Source organism: Protopterus annectens, chromosome 4.part1 (assembly GCF_019279795.1).
Source record: "Protopterus annectens isolate FY-2018-M chromosome 4.part1, PAN1.0, whole genome shotgun sequence".
In the NCBI taxonomy this organism is placed as follows: domain Eukaryota; kingdom Metazoa; phylum Chordata; order Ceratodontiformes; family Protopteridae; genus Protopterus; species Protopterus annectens.
Genome location: NC_056734.1, coordinates 603,888,826 through 603,906,005, shown reverse-complemented (window position 1 = coordinate 603,906,005; position 17,180 = coordinate 603,888,826). Strand labels below are relative to the sequence as shown.

The following is a 17,180-nucleotide window of genomic DNA, read 5'->3' as shown; positions in this document are numbered from 1 at the left end:
GGACTGTGATCCTTTTAGTGAGGTGTTTTTGCGGCCTTTCCAGTTGTTGCAGATGTCTTGTGAGGTACATACCAAATGGGGTGCTGTACTCTATGATGGGTCTAATGAGGGATGAGTACAGTGGGACAATGACCTCCATTTTTCTGGATGAAAAGCCCTTAGTGATGAGGTGTGCCACATAGAAGGATTTCCTGACTGTTGTGGCGATGTGGTTATCGAAGTTGAGACCACTGTCCACCTGTGTTCCTAAGTCTCTTATCACGCTTTTGGTGTTTAATGTACTGCCACCTATGTGGTAATTCATGGGTACATGTTTTTTTCCTAAAGGGGATAACTATACACTTCTTGGCACTGAGCTTGAGCTCATGGCTCTGGCACCAAACATCTGTTTCTGTAAGGCCCTTTTGTAGAATATCCACATCTCTGGTGTACATCCACTCTCACTGAGAACCCCCTCTGTGAAGCTGAACACTGTTCATACTTGAGTCACTGGGTCCTTGTGCATAGCCTTCACTAATTCTCCCAATGTTTCTAGGACTTCAAAACACCGCAGTACTGCCCAGATCAGCTTTCTTGGGACCTTGTCATGTGCTTTCTCCAAGTCTAGGAATGCCCAGTTGGACTCTCTCCTCATCTCTAGCTTCTTCTCAAGTATTTGTCTCAGTGCAAACATCAGGACAATTGTGCTGCATCCTGATCTGAATCCAAATTGCTCATCTCCCATCTTACATTCTACTACTCTGTGCATCCATTTATCAATCACCCTCTCCAGATCTTTCATGCAATGTGATAGGAGTCTTATGCCTCTGTTCTGCCCACAGTTGTGGATGTCCCCTTTGTTCTTGTACACTGGCATGAGTATACTTATTCTCCAGTCATATGGGATACACATTTCTCTCCACACTGCTATTAGTACCCTCAGGAGTCATTTCTCCCCTATCTCACCAGCATCTTTATCATATCTGCTGTGACCTCATCTGAGCCTGCTGCTTTCCCTGACTTCATCTTCAGTTCAGTTTTAGTTACTGATCCTGATGTAGCCAAACTAATAGATGATGAACCTAGGTTTCAGATTAGGAATAGCAAGTCCTTAAAAAAAGAGACTATGTTATCCCAAGGGAACCTCTGCTGAGGATTGTGAATATGGCACTAGGCCATGTGGGCATTGCAATTTTTGTTCTTATGTTGACACCAGTGCTGAATTTTATCATCTTGACCAGAGGAAAATGTACACTTTTAAAGTACATGCCACATGTTTGACTAAACATGTGGTTTATCTTGCTTATTGTGTTAAATGTATGGGATTTTATACTGGGAAGACCAATAGAACATTTAAAGAACGTATAAGAGAACATGTTTACAATATAAATAAACACAACATGTTTAATGCACTGGCTAAACATGTCATGAACACAGACGACACATATATGTTCAAGTTCTTGGTCATTGGTAGAATATCAGAGAGTTCCAGGTTAGGTGATATAGCTAATAAGACTGAAGACTTGGAGTCTACATGGATTGTTAGGTTGAGGGGGGACTCAGGCATGGTCTTAATGAATCTGTACCCCTGAGACCCTGACTTAAAAATAGACCCTTGAGGAGGTAGTGCAACTTTCAGTGTTTTTCACTAATGTATTTAAGTTTTATTTATATTTTTATGTGCTATTAAATTATATGCTGGTATTTTGTATGTAATATGCTTTTAAATTGTGATTGGCATGCATCATGTTATTGTTACCTTAGTGCTTTATATGAAATGTGTTTTACTGTGCATTTTAAATACCTGATGAAGCTATTATAGTGAAAGCACTTGTGTTCTACGCTCCTGAAGTAAAATCTTTTAGTACTGGATACTGCGGTCGTGACTGTGTCTGTTTTTTATTGGATTTATTCATTTTGTCTTTCTTCGACACAGCATTTGAGCCTGCTTCAGTGGTATTTCTTTTAATATATATACATATATATATATATATATATATATACATATATATATATATATATATATATATATATACACACACACACACAGACACAGACACACACACACACTGTAGCAAAAGGAATGAAAAGCTTCTAGAAAGAAAATGAAATCCCAGTTAAAAAATGAATAAAGGTAATACAATGAAGGGATTCAGAGCAGACAAGATGGGTAAGCACAGCATTCCTCACATTTCTGCTTCACTATTTCAAACTTTTTCTTTTGCAGTCTTCCAAATGTATTACCATACCTTAGCAAGTGTTGCAGAACCTCAGCCTTTTACAGAGGATATGCAAGGTCGTGGATAAGGACAATAGTAGCCTTTCACCCAATATCAGTTTCATACTTTGTTCTGTCAAAACCATGAAAGCCACATAAAAAAAATTAGGTGCTTCAGGAAAGAAAGGAAATGTCAATGTTTAAATGTAATTGGAATCTTCTACGCTCTCTAACTGCTAAACCATGTGTGTAAAACCTGAAATAAGAGTAATAAGACAGAAGCAAACCCAGCACCTGTGGATCAGTAAATCACTGAAAAAGGAATGTTGAAACATCAGTCCTTTCACGCATAACTATTCCTGCCATAAATGACAGTTACTAAGCTATCACAAATCAAAGTTATAACTGTCAGATCATATGTTAACTCATAGCCAGTTCTTGCAAGCAATCATAGTTTCAGTACAATGAGATCAACATACTGAAACCCACTTCTTACTATGAATTAAAAACAAACATTCCATAACTAATCTAAACCTTAATACAGGTGCAACAAGGATTGAAGAAAAGAAAGTCCTAGGTTTCTTCTAGCCTTGCGCAAAAGTCATTATTATACAATGACCTCCAAAACGTGCACGCTGATTGACCAGCGTGCCCGTTGTAAATCCCACAATATAACAACAGAACAAGGTCCGGTCGCCTGGACTTTTTTCCATTGGTATAAAGTACTAAAAACATTTTTTTTAACAAATTAAAAAAAAAAAAGAAAAAACAGAGCAACACAAACTTTCTTTTCTCCGTTGCTTCCATTTCAAAACATTGATGTACTGGGTATGAGTGGGACACAAGTCCCATACGTATGCACAGTACATCAAAACAAGAAAGCAGTGCACCACAAACAGCAGAAGAACAGTAATGCACTGTTATACAAAGACATTATTTAAAAAGGTAAGTATTTTTTTCTTAAATAATGTCATTATAATAGCAATAACCGACTCTGTGGTTGTGGTATAATGAAATTTACCCACGGTTGGCTTTATTTAATCACTCGGGCTTCGCCTCATGATTAAACCACACCAACTGTGGGTAAATCTTCATTATACAACAACCCCCCATTAATATTCAAAAAACGTGCACGCTGATTGGTCAGCGTGCATGTTGTAAATCAGAGTTATAGTAATGGAAAAAGGTCCGGTTACCCGGACTTTTTCCATTACTATAATTCTTTTTTTTTTTTTTACAGCAATGGAGAACGCAAGATCTCAGTTGTTTCACACTGTTTCGCTATGTCATTTAACGTAGCGAAACAGCATTAAAAAAAGCAATGGAGATTCTCCGTTGCTTTTTTTAATGCTATCTCGCTATGTTAAACTCGTTTAACATAGCGAGACAGTTTGTAAAAAGCAACAGAGATCTTGCTTTCTCCGTTGTTTTTTACAAACTGTTTCGCTATGTTAAATGGGTTTAACATAGCGAGACAGCTTTAAAAAGCAATGGCTCCGCTGCTTTTTTTAAAGCTGTCTCGCTATGTTAAACCCATTTAACATAGCGAAACAGTTTGTAAAAAGCAACGGAGATCTTGCTTTCTCCGTTGCTTTTGCCCACAGCTCTGATGTACTGCGTAGGCATATGCATGCTCAGTATATCAGAACTGCCACAGAATATCAGACATCTGTGGAAGGGCAGCAAGGAGGCATTATATAATGCCATTATTTAAGAAAATTAATTATTTTTTTTCTTAAATAATGTCATTGTATAATAGCAATAACCTACTTATGGTTGTGGGTAACGCTGGCTTTACCCACGGTTGGCTTTGTTTGGTCACTCGGGCTTCACCCCGTGACCAAACCACACCAACCGTGGGTAAATCCAGCATTACCCACACCCAGGCGTGGGTTATTGCTATAATATACCACACCACGTCGGTTACTGCTTAAATACCACACTTTTCTGAAAGTGGCTTTACCTCACTGCTTCTCTTCATAGTTCTGAAGTGCCCAGAATTTTACAGAATATCCAGATTTTTTTTGCCTTATACTTTTCTTTGTTCTGCATAACATTTGGGAAAATCATTAAGAATTAAACTCACTACATAATGACACCCATTTGAGTTTCAGACTTCCTACAATTCAGAAAATGCATAGTAATATAAAACATGCAATTCTAGCAATTTCTACATTTATAACAGTAATATTTAAAATCTGTCCCTAACTTTTGCCCTGTCCCCATTATTTTTGGTTTTGTCTGGAATTCTTGAGCAAGCAATGTCTTTTGGCATTTCCTGGTTAGAGGTCGCCAGAGCGGATCACCGGCCTGCAGATTGATTGGCAGTGAAGTTTTTATGGTTTCGAGTTGCCAGCCCCAACCTTCACAAAAGGCATTTACACATGCACCTACCTGCATGCCTTTAAAACACACTGGACTACAGGGAAGACATGCAGACTCTGCAAAAAGACGGCACACCAGCCGAGAATCGAACCAGAGAACCTCTTGCTCTGAGGTGAAAATGCTAAGTGCTGCATCACCGTGGCCATTGTCTGGAATTCTTGAGCAAGGAAGTAGAAAGGTATACTTCCCCTGACAACCATGTCACCATAGCACCGGCTGTTTGCATGTTTGTGAAGGGCAAGGTTTGAGGGCAATTCCATGAAGCATGTTTCTTCAGGTTAAGACCTCCTCACCTTCTAAGTGAAATCTCACCTATTTGGAAATACCCCTAGCTTCTTTTAGGAGATGAAAACAAAATCTAAACATGAGGACTTCTATTGTGACACACAAAAAGATACAGCAGAATAGTTGTAATATTTCAGCATTGTGAACATAGCTACATTAATGTTAAAAACAGTCAACAGGTCTCATTCTGTTCAATTTCCAACACTTGCAATGTTCTGCAGAGTGTCTGGTGACTTCAAAGCAAGTTGGGGTTGCAGAAAGCAACTGTTTACTTGAGGTGGACACAAATGGGGTAGAACCACATGTTGAAGAGGTCAATTCGGAGCACTTAAATTGTTAAATCAGTGGTCATACAGCAATACATGATAGGTAACTAATGGCAACCCATAGTGCCAGTGGCTGAACGGGTGTCACACATTTGTGATGGAAGACCAGAAGGCGAGTTCAACTCTCACTCCAGGTGACTGGATTGCTGAGCTTGTAGTGAAGCACTGGAGGGGTGCTGCACTCCTGAATGTTAAACCAAGGGGTCATCTTCATGAATTGGTGACAGCTCAGGTGAATGTAAAAGGTCCTGCAGCACCGACTGAGATGAACAGGTGAAGTTCCCTGATACCTTATCCAAATTTCCCCCAGTACTATAAATACCACCTCAGGTCTCTGCTTAAAAGAAGCTACTTTCTAGTAGGACCAACCTTGTCAATAAAAGGATAAATACAAAAATAGAAAAGTAACTATCCTGCTTTCAGATATAACAGTAATTGATATTAGTTCCTCTGACCCAATTACTTTAACTGTACTGAGGATGATATATGTCTTTCTGACCAAATGCAAGTAGCACTGCCTACAATAAATTATTTTAGCATTTTATGACACTGACCCAATAAGCAGCAACTCTTTCCTCGATCTCTCAGTAATCACAATGGCACTAGAACAGAGGAAATTTGCTGACTTACCCAATGTTAGATACTTCAGTTCATTTCCAAGAGCACATAATGATAGACTCCACTACAACTACTACTAACTGCGCAGCTAACAATACATTTCAGCTTGTTTTCAGCAATAACACCTAATGACTGCAGACAAAGACAGACATTTTCCTATCCCACCAATTATCTCAATGGTGTGACTCTGCTTTGAAGTCATCAGTCTCTTGTGGTTAATGCCTGGCTTTTACTATAGTTAGCCATAATCCACTACACAGGAATGCATTTTTTAATGAAAATATCAGTGCATCGGGTACTGAGTTTCTGCACAGCTGGTTTAGCAGTGCTTATCTTCACAGCCTACACATGCCAAAACAAAAACATTTGTGTGCTGAAACCACCAGGAAACAGACATGACACATAACAGTATTTGCTTTTTCTATCAAAGCTCTTAAAATCTTACCTCAAGAATAACGGATAGAGCACGCAACTAGACAGTGAAAAAAGCTGAAAAGAGGTACACATTAAAATGTCAAGATATTCACTGAACAGAAGGACCTGAATGGATGTCTTTTTCAAGCAAATGTTTTGCAGTGTGTCATTATTTCTTTACTATATTATACATTTTAGAATGTGCAGGGATGCATTTCTGAGCAGATCATGGACATTCTTTCTCTCTCATACACAGAATATTTATGATCTATTAGTAAATGCAGCATTTTGGTGCACTGAAGGCATGGCTGACTGATTCCATGTCTGTAAGGCAATTCAGGAAAAAATACAGTTCATTAGAAGAACTATAACATCTGGTAAAATACAAAAGTCACCAAAAAGATAATATATTTCCCCCCACGAGTATAGCTTAAAATGCATTTTCTCCCAAAGAAAAGTCTTTCTTTTAAAAAGTATGCAGACACTCTGATTTTATACATCTTAACTATGAATGAGTAACCAACATTAGGTCTAAAGGTACACCCCATGATCACCGAAGTAACAATCGTAACTATTCCTTATCAAGACCTTCCTAAATGCCATGGCTGTTTACTCGTGAAGGCAATCATCCAAGTCAGAAGTAATTGACTTTTATTTTTATGTTGGCATGTAATTAATTACTTTTAATTCTTTTGCAAACTTTAAAATAAATTACAACATTCCAGTTTCTTCAGAAAACACACTTTAACTAGTAATAAAAGGGCTGAAACACTAGAATGTCGGACTGTTTCTGTTTAATCATTAATTTTAACACATCCTCCTTTATGTTTATGAATGCGTTAAAAAGCTAGCACTGATGACTCTCAAAAAAAAGGTGCATTAAGGTTAAGGTGCATTAAGGTTAACTAATGTGTAATAGGACTTAATAGCTGTATCTGACACCCAAGTACAGTAATAGAGGGGCCACACTTTGGTGAGTCATCACTTTCTGATATTCATCCAAACAGAAAAGGACATTTCATTATTTAAACTCCTCATCTTGAATTAATGATGCAAAATCACAACAATTTTAGTCATTATAACAGGATGGCATGGGCTCAGGTGTTGACAGTAAGTGCGTAGGAGAGGGGGAAGAGTACAGCAGAAGCAACTGCTAAGAGAACAGTACAGCTCAGGTACTTGGGTACATCATGATATCACTAAACATGTGGGACTGTGGGTGGATGGGAAGAGCATGGGAGGTCTCCATTCAGATTAGTACAACTCCAGGATTTCAGTATTCGCAGAGGTTAACTTGGCACAAGCTTCGTATGGATTCCTGGTGCAGATCATAATTACTGGCATGTTTGGTAGGCAGAATTTATCACCCATCATTATTCACTCAGCAATTTTTCTTGGGTTTCGCTCAAAATGTGAACAGAAGTTATAATTTTCTTAAGAAAAGTACTTATAATCCGCCTCTACACCCTGTAATCGTGGCTTTGGAGCGACACTGTAAGGAAGGGATTAGGATGATGTGTGGCAATCCTTTTCCTTACAGACCAAATCTGACTAAAGCGCGTAAACAACTTTTGATTAGTTTACTGGGTAATCAAGATATAAGTATTATAACACCTGATAAAGTTGACAGGGTTGTAATGATGGACAGCATACTATTCACAAGTAAAATGATGGCATTACTGTTCAATTACTGCAATTATTAAACTTTTTCACAGAACAAAATCAATGTGGCTTATGCAAGAATTGATTGTTTATTAATGGACTTACTTCATCAGGACATTTACTACATAGGCTGAATTTATATGCTTAGAGATAAAGAAACCAGTAATCCCAGCAATCTTTGGGATTCCTAAGATTCATAAAGACAAAGATGATCTTGGAAGCTGGTGGGACAAAATGGAGCCACTGGTGATTTATGTACACAGAAAGTTGAAAAATATTTTTGGGAAAAACATTAGGGGTAATTCAGTATTTCTTACATGGAGCTAATCTCTGTGTAAGCATAGTGCTGCAGCCTGAACACGGAGTTCGGAGGCGGAGCGATCCAGGAAGCAAGGCTGGAGAGTTGCATGAGCCTCACAGCACTATGTTGCCATGGAGGCAATTGTGGAATGTAAATCACCTCATTTGCTGGTGAATAACATGTAAATGAGGTGATTTACTGATCCAGGAAGCAGACAGGCATTCGTGTAGGAGCCGTGTCTGCATTAAAAATGTATGCGTGAACTTTCTGTGTACCAGACTGCAAAATAAAAAACAGGGCTATGACAACTAAAAGTAAAGCATGTAGTAGTTGCATCAGGCATGTCAATGGCCAAAACTATGGCCACTGGCATGTAAAACTGCTGCAAAATATTAAAAATCAAAAGTTATTTTTGTTGGCACATATGCCATGTTTAAGTGGAGTGCAAAGGCGCCCAAACATGTGATCTGACAAAACATAAATTTAAAATATTAAAAGGGGATTATATAAGCTAAAACTAATTTCCCCATTATACTGGCCAGCATGCAGACTCATACAATGGTAGATAGTAGTTGCTAAGGACATAGACTCTCGTGTAGTGCTGTAACTGGTGTATATGTAATTAGGTGTATGCAAATGAGCCAAGTTTACTGAATAGCAAAATGGGCCACCATGTCTGCAGGTACCTAACCGTGTAGGGGCTACAATGTGGTGGTGTAGGCAGAAGAGGCAGCTGACATGAAAGGGGGGTGTGTCATGCTTTGTGTAAGCACATTGGAGCTCTGTGGCTTCTGTTTGCACTCAGCTAAACACAGCTAAGCAGGGGTGTATGTCTGAGGCTGCTTAGCTGGTGAGAGAAATGCTGAGCGTGCTCGTGTACAGGGGAGGGCCCTTTCTGCTCAGTAGTGTTTACACTAGCTCGATGGGTTAAAAGTGGAGGAAATTGGAAAAAAATATAAAAGGAAATAGCAGACAAAAGGCAGTCAACTATAAATGACTAATAAGGCCTCTGCCACTCAGAGTGGGCCATTCAAACCCCTCAATAATGTAGCTGCAGGTGGAATATATCATAGTCAGCCAATCACACAGGCTGTATCTGCAGCACACCAGTATAAAGTATGCAGACACTCTTCAATCTGATTTCCCCACATACTCTGCACTATTGGAGTACACATTTGGGAATTTTAACTGACAAAATGGTAGGGGCTGCTGCTGCTTTGCTTACATCTCTACGTGCTACAGACTGAGGGTGGTGATGAGGATGATGCTGACAACTGGCCCAGACTGAGGAGGAGAAGAGTGTTTAGACCCAGAGTAACCTTTCAGAGACTACATGAGCTGGAGATAGTAGAGCACTACAAGGTGGACAGGGACATACTACAACAACTCACTGAGCTCTGCCATGCTCAACTCAGACCCACAGCCAACAGAGGGGAACCCATCCCAGTGAAATTAAAGGTATGTGTAGCCTTAAGAATACAAGCTACAGGTACTTTCAAAGACCTACTTCCCCAGTGGGGGTCTCACAGGCATCGGCATCCAGGGAACTCCACCAGTCCCTGGATGTCATGCTAAGACATGCCAGTGAGCACATTTATTTCCCCAGCACCTCTGAGGAGACGACCAGCTAATGCGACTCTTCCACTGTGTAGCACACTTCCCAGATGTAGTGGGTGCTCTAGACTGCAGTTCTGTCCATATCAAAGCACCAACCGGTGAAGAAGGTAGAGCCTACGTCAACAGCAAGGGCTATCACTCCATCAACTGCCAAGTCAAGTGCAATACCCAGGGCATTATCAATGTGTGTGCTAGCAGCCCTGGCAGTTATCACGAATCCCACATCTGGCAAGCCTCAAAGCTGTACCAGGATTTTGACAGGGGGCATCCCGTACAACTATCTTGTGGAGGATGCTGGCTACGTACTGAAACCGTGGATGATGACAACCATCAGAAATGCGCACACACACACACACACACACACACACACACACACACACACACACACACACACACACAGAAGAATGTCATAATGAGGCACACCCACAAACTAGGAACATCGTAGATCTTGTGTTTGGGCTGCTGAAGTCATGGTTCTGCTGCCTTGACATATCTGGTGGAGCCCTGCAGTACTCTCCCAGCCACATGTGCATACATGTTCATAGTATGTGCCATGCTACACAATATGATCCTGTGGAAAAAGCTGCAACAGGAAATTCACAGAGAAGGGAGACACAGCCCCCCCCCACCATTGCCAAGGTCCCCACAGGGACAGGGGAACTCGGAGGAGGAACCCCCTCAGCCTGTCTCTGTAGGCAGACATAGGCGTGCCCAGTATGTTCTGGCCTTGGCAAAGAGGCAACACATAGCACATACATTGACAAGCTAGCGACCCAGGAGCTGACACCTCTCTCCGACTTGCACACACAGTATAAAGGATGTCACATATATCACACTAACTGTACCTTACCATACACAGGCTGTGTACTGGGTGCATCCGACTGAGTCAGCCCTGAAGCACTGTCCTCACAACTGCCACAGGCAAAAGGAAAGTCACGCTTCTTAACAACTAATGAATGGAGTAGTATATTGTGGTAGCATATCTATGGTATCGTTACATGCATGCAAGGGAATGGGGTGGCCTACCGGGATAGCAGCAGACAACTGACAGCTATGTTGGACAACAGGAAATGTACACAAATACTGGCTTCCACAGAATATGCAGTAGTCCCCTAGGTGACAAAACCCACCACAGTATATGTGGGGGACTAACAAACTGCAGGGTTATAGGTCACATGCATGAATGTCCACGTTGGCGTCCCATACACACCTCTTAACCTTTCCCAGCAAGTTAGCTGTACAAAGCCATAAAGAAATGTGTGGCAAAGAACCACAAATAAGGACAGTGATGAAATATTCTTCTTACAAACTTACACAGTGATATCACAGCAGGTCTTGCAGTTGCCTCTCTGAAGGGTAAGAAATCTGAAACTCAAATGTCTGTCATTACTTTCTAACCTTTGGTCTTTAGTGATATGCCAGTATTCTCAAAGACAAGTGCAATACTATGCTAAATAAAACCAAAATGTAAAGCAAACATCTGGACAGTCTGTACAAATGTGTACATTTGAGAGTTATGCCCCCCTCAACACACCCGTGTTCCCATAGAAATGCAGTAACATTTATGTTTGTAGGGTATGAACTGCAAACCACACATTCCCACGGCTGTCCCAATCAACTTGCTAACTTGTTCCATGTCCACAATATGCAGGGGTCAATGTGCTATGTCTGTGCATGGTTAATACTATCAGTAAGTAGACAACACTTACTGTTAGTTGTTGTTGTTTAATGGTCTAAACACAGTGCTGTGGCTGACCGGATCTGTGGTACCAGACTAGCCATGCCAGCTATTTTGCATTTTAGCTATGCCTATGGTAGGAGTTGTACACACTGTGCAGAATGAAATATTTGTTACTGCAGGAAAGCTGGTCAATGGAAGGACAGGGGCCACACATACAACAGGGACAAGTCGTAAATATTTCACTTACAAACACAGAAAGTTGATAGAACAGCTGTTGCAGTAGCGTGATGTCTCTGAAGGTCAATAAGTCAAACTCACATGTCTGTCATTACTTTTTAATTTCAGTCAGTAACATATTTACCATTAGTTGCCACACAACCACACTATTATGACAGATAGGCCCAAATTATGAGCTAAACATCTGCACAGTCTGTGAAGATGTGTACACTTGAGATGTATGCTCCCTACTCTCAACACACCTGTGTTCACACAGAACTGCAGCAACATCTATATCTGTAAGGTGATAGCAGCAGCCACACATTGCCAGAGATGTCACAATCAACTTGATAACTTGTTCCATTTCTGAAATATGCAGGAGTCAATGTGCTATGTATGTTTGTGGTTAATAGTGACTGCAAGTAGACACCACTTAGTGGTGGCTGTTGTGGCCTAATGGTCTAAGTGTAGTACTGTAGTTGTCAGGTTCAATGGCTCAAGACTGGCCATGGCAACTATCTTGCATGTCAGCTACGCCAACAGTAGGAGTTCTAGACACTGGACAGTACTCAATATTTATTACTGCAGGAAAGTTGGGCAATGGTGGGACACGGGGCTACACATATGGACAGTACACAGGTCTGAGTAACCTACACAGTGCCTACTACAACAGCTGGTTGTGACAAGTCAACTGCCAGGATATAAAGGCTGCCACATCACCGTGTCAATACTGACAACAAGCAAGTGGGCATCATCCATACCCGTTGAATGACAGGGTGTCACAGAATGTCCACACGTATGCCTCATATATCTGTTTTGCTTGTCATAACACTGCATTTGCCTGACAAACTATTGGCAAACAAATAGAGGTTGATGTGAAAACAATGACAGGCAGTAGAGATGCAGCTGTCATATCCATAAGTAAATGTAAGCTAATACAAAACCAATCCACCAACTGTGTAAGTTTGGAAGAGCAATATTAAGAGCCTGCTCCCATGTCTGGGCCTGTGTCTGACTGTTATATATGGGCCTGTCCAGATGCCTGTCTGTAAAAGTGTGAGAGCTATGGCCAACCTGTAGCCTGACAATAACAGTGAAACATAAACCATCTGAGGACCACAGCGGATCTATGGGGCTCAATAATGCACAACCCACTAAACAGGTACAGCCAGAGGTGTGAGGTCTGTAACCCTGTGTGCGATGTTACAACTTCTACCCCACTCACACCATAACTACAAATACATAACAGCAGCAACTGTGGACAAAGGCTGCAACTGCACTACAGAAGGCCAAAGAGACACATATAAGGGGGAGGAGAACCACTGGCCAAACAAACCTAGAATGTGCACACTAGAACAATTTCTGCTGTAAAATTGTTCCCTGCAGCGTATGAGGTCAGTAAACAAAGGTCTGTCAGTGCTCCCTCACATAACACTATAATGATCTGCCACTCACATACTAGGAAATCACAATGCTACGTAGAATATACCACACATATTATGGAAAACTCTTCTTAGTCCAATGCACTCTGTACCCATGCCAGGATATGACTCAATTAATAAGGACAGCACACAGCCAGGAGATTCCTCACATAGTATATCACTCAGGTGCTGGACTGTTTACACAGCTTCATCAGCCATTCATCTTTAGCACACAAAATCCTGGACCAGACTACAGCTACCTCTGGAATGGAGTCCAGCTCTAACTATTGAAGGTCTTACTGGGCATGCTCCTACACTTACAGAATTACAGTCCATGTAGAAACCCACATCTGACTATACAACTCTGTTGTCCAGATATGTCTTCACATATAGACAGCTAAGTAGACCTTAACTGTGCCTCTCCACCTCCATCAGACAGAATTACCCGCAGCTACCTGGAGGTGGCACATACGTGATATATCTGCATCTGTTGACTGTGATAGGCATAAATATATATATATATAGGTAACATATACAGATATATCAATTATAGACAGGCAGAGATGGGGACGGAGAGACAGACAGAGATGGATAGAGAGAGAGAGAGAGACAGACAGAGAGAGAGTCATAGAGAGAGAGAAAGAGACACCCTGAAAGGCATAGAGTGATGCCCTCATGCAGACAGTTGCACACCGACTGCAATCACTGGCACGTGCCAGTATGAAGGTGACTTCTATTGTATAATAGTAGTCAGTTAGGGGTTGTAATCTCACCTCACCTGGTGTGTGTGTGTGTGTGTGTGTGTGTGTGTGTGCTTGTGTTTATTTGTAAGTTAAAGTATTTTGAGGCCTTTTCCAACCAGTAGACCTCAAAACTGCCCTACTTTGCAATCCTTGCTGATGTCATCCACCTTACAAGTACCTTTGGATACTCTTTAGCCCTATAAGCTCCATAGTGCACACAGTGAATATGTAGTACTAAAGTACATATAAGTAGATAGGCAGGGGTTCTAATCACAGCACTGGCAAGTGTGTGTGTTTGTAGGTTAAAGTATTTTGAGGCCTTTTCATCCCAGTAAACTTCAGAAATAACCTATTTTTATAAGGCTTGCTGATGTCATCCACCTTAGAAGTACCTTTAGGCACTCTTCAGATGTATAAGCTCCGTGACACAGACAATAAATATGTAGCACTGTAGTGCATATATCTAGATAGGTAGGGGTTCTAATCTCAGCAGTGGCAACTGTGTGTGTGTGTGTGTGTGTGTGTGTGTGTGTGTGTGTGTGTGTGTGTGTGTGTGTGTATGTGTGCGCGCGTGTGTGCATATTTGTAGCTAAAGTATTTTGAGGCCTGTTCCAATCAGCAAACTTCAAAAATGACCTACTTTACAAGGCTTGCTGATGTCAGCCACCTTAGAACTACCTTTGGACACTCTTCAGCCCTATAAGCTCAGTGGAGCAGGTGATAAATATGTAGCACTATAGTACATACAGTGGATATAAAAAGTTTACACATCCCTATTAAAATGCCAGGTTTTTGTGATATAAAAAAATTAGACCACAATAAATCATTTCAAAACTTTTCCCACCTTTAATGTGACCTATAACCTGTACAATTCAATTGAAAAACAAACAAATCTGTTAGAGGAAAAAATATAAAAAATAAAAAATGTACAATCAGCTCGTTGCACAAGTGTGTACACCCTTAAACTAATACTTTGTTGAAGCATCTTTTGATTTAATTATAGCATTCAGTCTTCTTGGGTAGGAGTCTATCAGCATAGCGCATCTTGACTTGGCAATATTTGCCCACTCTTCCTTGCAAAAGTGCTTCAAATCTGTCAGACTGCAACGGTATCTCTTGTGCACAGCCCTCTTCAGGTCACCCCACAGATTTGCTATTGGATTTAAGCTGGGGTCTAGCTGGACCATTCCAAAACTTAAATTTTCTTCTGGTGAAGCCATTTTTTTGTTAATCTGAATGTATGCTTGGGGTCACTGTCATGTTGAAAGGTGAAATTCCTCTTCATCTTTCTAGCAGATGCCTGAAGGTTTGGGGCCAAAAGTGACTGGTATTTGGAACTGTTCATAATTCCCTCCAACTTGACTAAAGCCCCAGTTACAGCTGAAGAAAAGGAACCCCAAAGCATGATACTGCCACCATCATGCTTCACCATGGGGATGGTGTTCTTCTGGTGATGCAAAGTGTTGTTTTTGTGCCAAACGTACCTTTTGGAATTGTGGCCAAAATGTTCAACCTTGGTCTCATCAGACCATAAAACATTTTCCAACATGCTTTTGGGAGAGATGACGTACTGTTTTGCACATTTTAGCAGGGCCTGGATGACTTTTTTATATAAGAAAAGTCTTCAGTCTTGCAACCCTACCCCATATCTCAGACATATGAAGAATACAGGATACTGTTGTCACATGTAGTACACAACCAATACTTGCCAGAAATTCCTGCAGCTCCTTCAGTGTTGCTGTAGGTCTCTTGGCAGCCTCCCTGACCAGGTTTTGTCTTGATTTTCATAAATTTTGGAGGGATGTCCAGTTTTTTGCAACTTCACTGTTGTCCCATATTTTGTTCACTTTTTGATGACTGTCTTCACTGTCTTCCATGGCATATCCAATGCTGTGGAAATTTTTTTGTACCCTTCTCCTGACTTATACCTTTCAACAATGAGATCCCTTTGATGCTTTGTAAGCTGTCTGTGAGCCATGGCTTTTGTTGTAGCAGGCAACTGAGTAAATGTCAGGAAAATCCTACTAGGACAGCTGAACTTTATCTGGGGTTAATCAGAGTCTCTTTAATTGATGACAGGTGTGTACCCAAGAAGGCTGAATGCTGTAATTAAATCAAAAGGTGCTTCAAAGTATTAGTTTAAGGGTGTGCACACTTATCCAACCAGCTTATTGTACCTTTTTTTATTTTTTATATTTTTGTTTTCAATTGAAATGTACAGGGTATAGGTCACATTAACGGTGGGAAATGTTTTGAAATTATTTATTGTGGACTCATTTTTTATATAACAAAAACCTGGCATTTTAACAGGGGTGTGTAAATGTTTTATATCCACAGTATATCTAGATAGGTAGGGGTTCTAATCTCAACACTGGCAACTCTGTGTGTGTGTGTGTGTGTGTGTGTGTGTGTGTGTGTGTGTGTGTGTGTGTGTGTGTGTGTGTGTGTGTGTTGGCTATACCATTTTGAGGCCTGTTCCACCCTGGTGTCCCCCCCATATTGCATTACTTTACAAGGCCTGCTGATGTAATTCACCTTAGAAGTACCTTTGGACACTCTTCAGCCCTTTAAGCTCCATGGTGTGTGTGATAACGGTGTAGCACTATAGTACAAATAACTAGATAGGTAGGGGATCTAATCTCAGCACTGGCAACTGTGTGTGTGTGTGTGTGTGTGTGTGTGTGTGTGTGTGTGTGTGTGTGTGTGTGTGTGTGTGTGTGTTTGTGTGTGTGTGACTCACATCCCCTGTGTGTTTGTATTGGTTATACCATTTGAGGCCTGTTCCACCCTGGTGCCCCCCCCCCCAACTGCATTGCTTTACAGGGCCTGATCCTGTCGACAACCTTAGATCCACTGTTGGACACTTCCTAGGCATATAAGCTCTGTATGCGATAAGTAGGCAGCACTGTAGTACATACAAATAGGTAGGTAGGGGTTTGAATCTCAATATAGCCAACTATACTACTGTATATTTGTATGTGTTTGTGTGTGAAGCATATCCCCTTTTGGCTGTTGTGTGTGCTGGTTATACCATTTTAAGGTGTGTTGACCCCCTCCTCATGGCATTACTTTAAAGGGCCTGTTGCTGTCATCCACCTTATATGCACCATGTTAAACTCTGCAGGCTATACCACTCATATGTACAGATGTATGCAGAATAGGTCAGATGTGGTACTACTTCCTGATGGTGACTGCTGTCTGCTGGATCTTTGTCCCTTACAAGAACGTCTAGAACCACGTGCCCATGGCCTGCTACAGTGTGGTGTGCACAGCACCCTCCCTTCAGTAGTGCTGGTGGTACTGCCACTATGGGA

At 41.0% G+C, this 17,180-nt stretch overlaps 1 protein-coding gene across 1 annotated transcript in view; it reads right to left on the bottom strand.

The window, feature by feature from the left end:
• CLCN2 (chloride voltage-gated channel 2) overlaps window positions 1–17,180 on the bottom strand; it is a 2,181,634-nt gene that overhangs the window by 563,281 nt on the left and 1,601,173 nt on the right. The window contains 1 exon segment of the mRNA XM_044070805.1: window positions 13,596–13,617. Within this exon segment, the coding sequence (XP_043926740.1) occupies window positions 13,596–13,617 (22 nt within the window).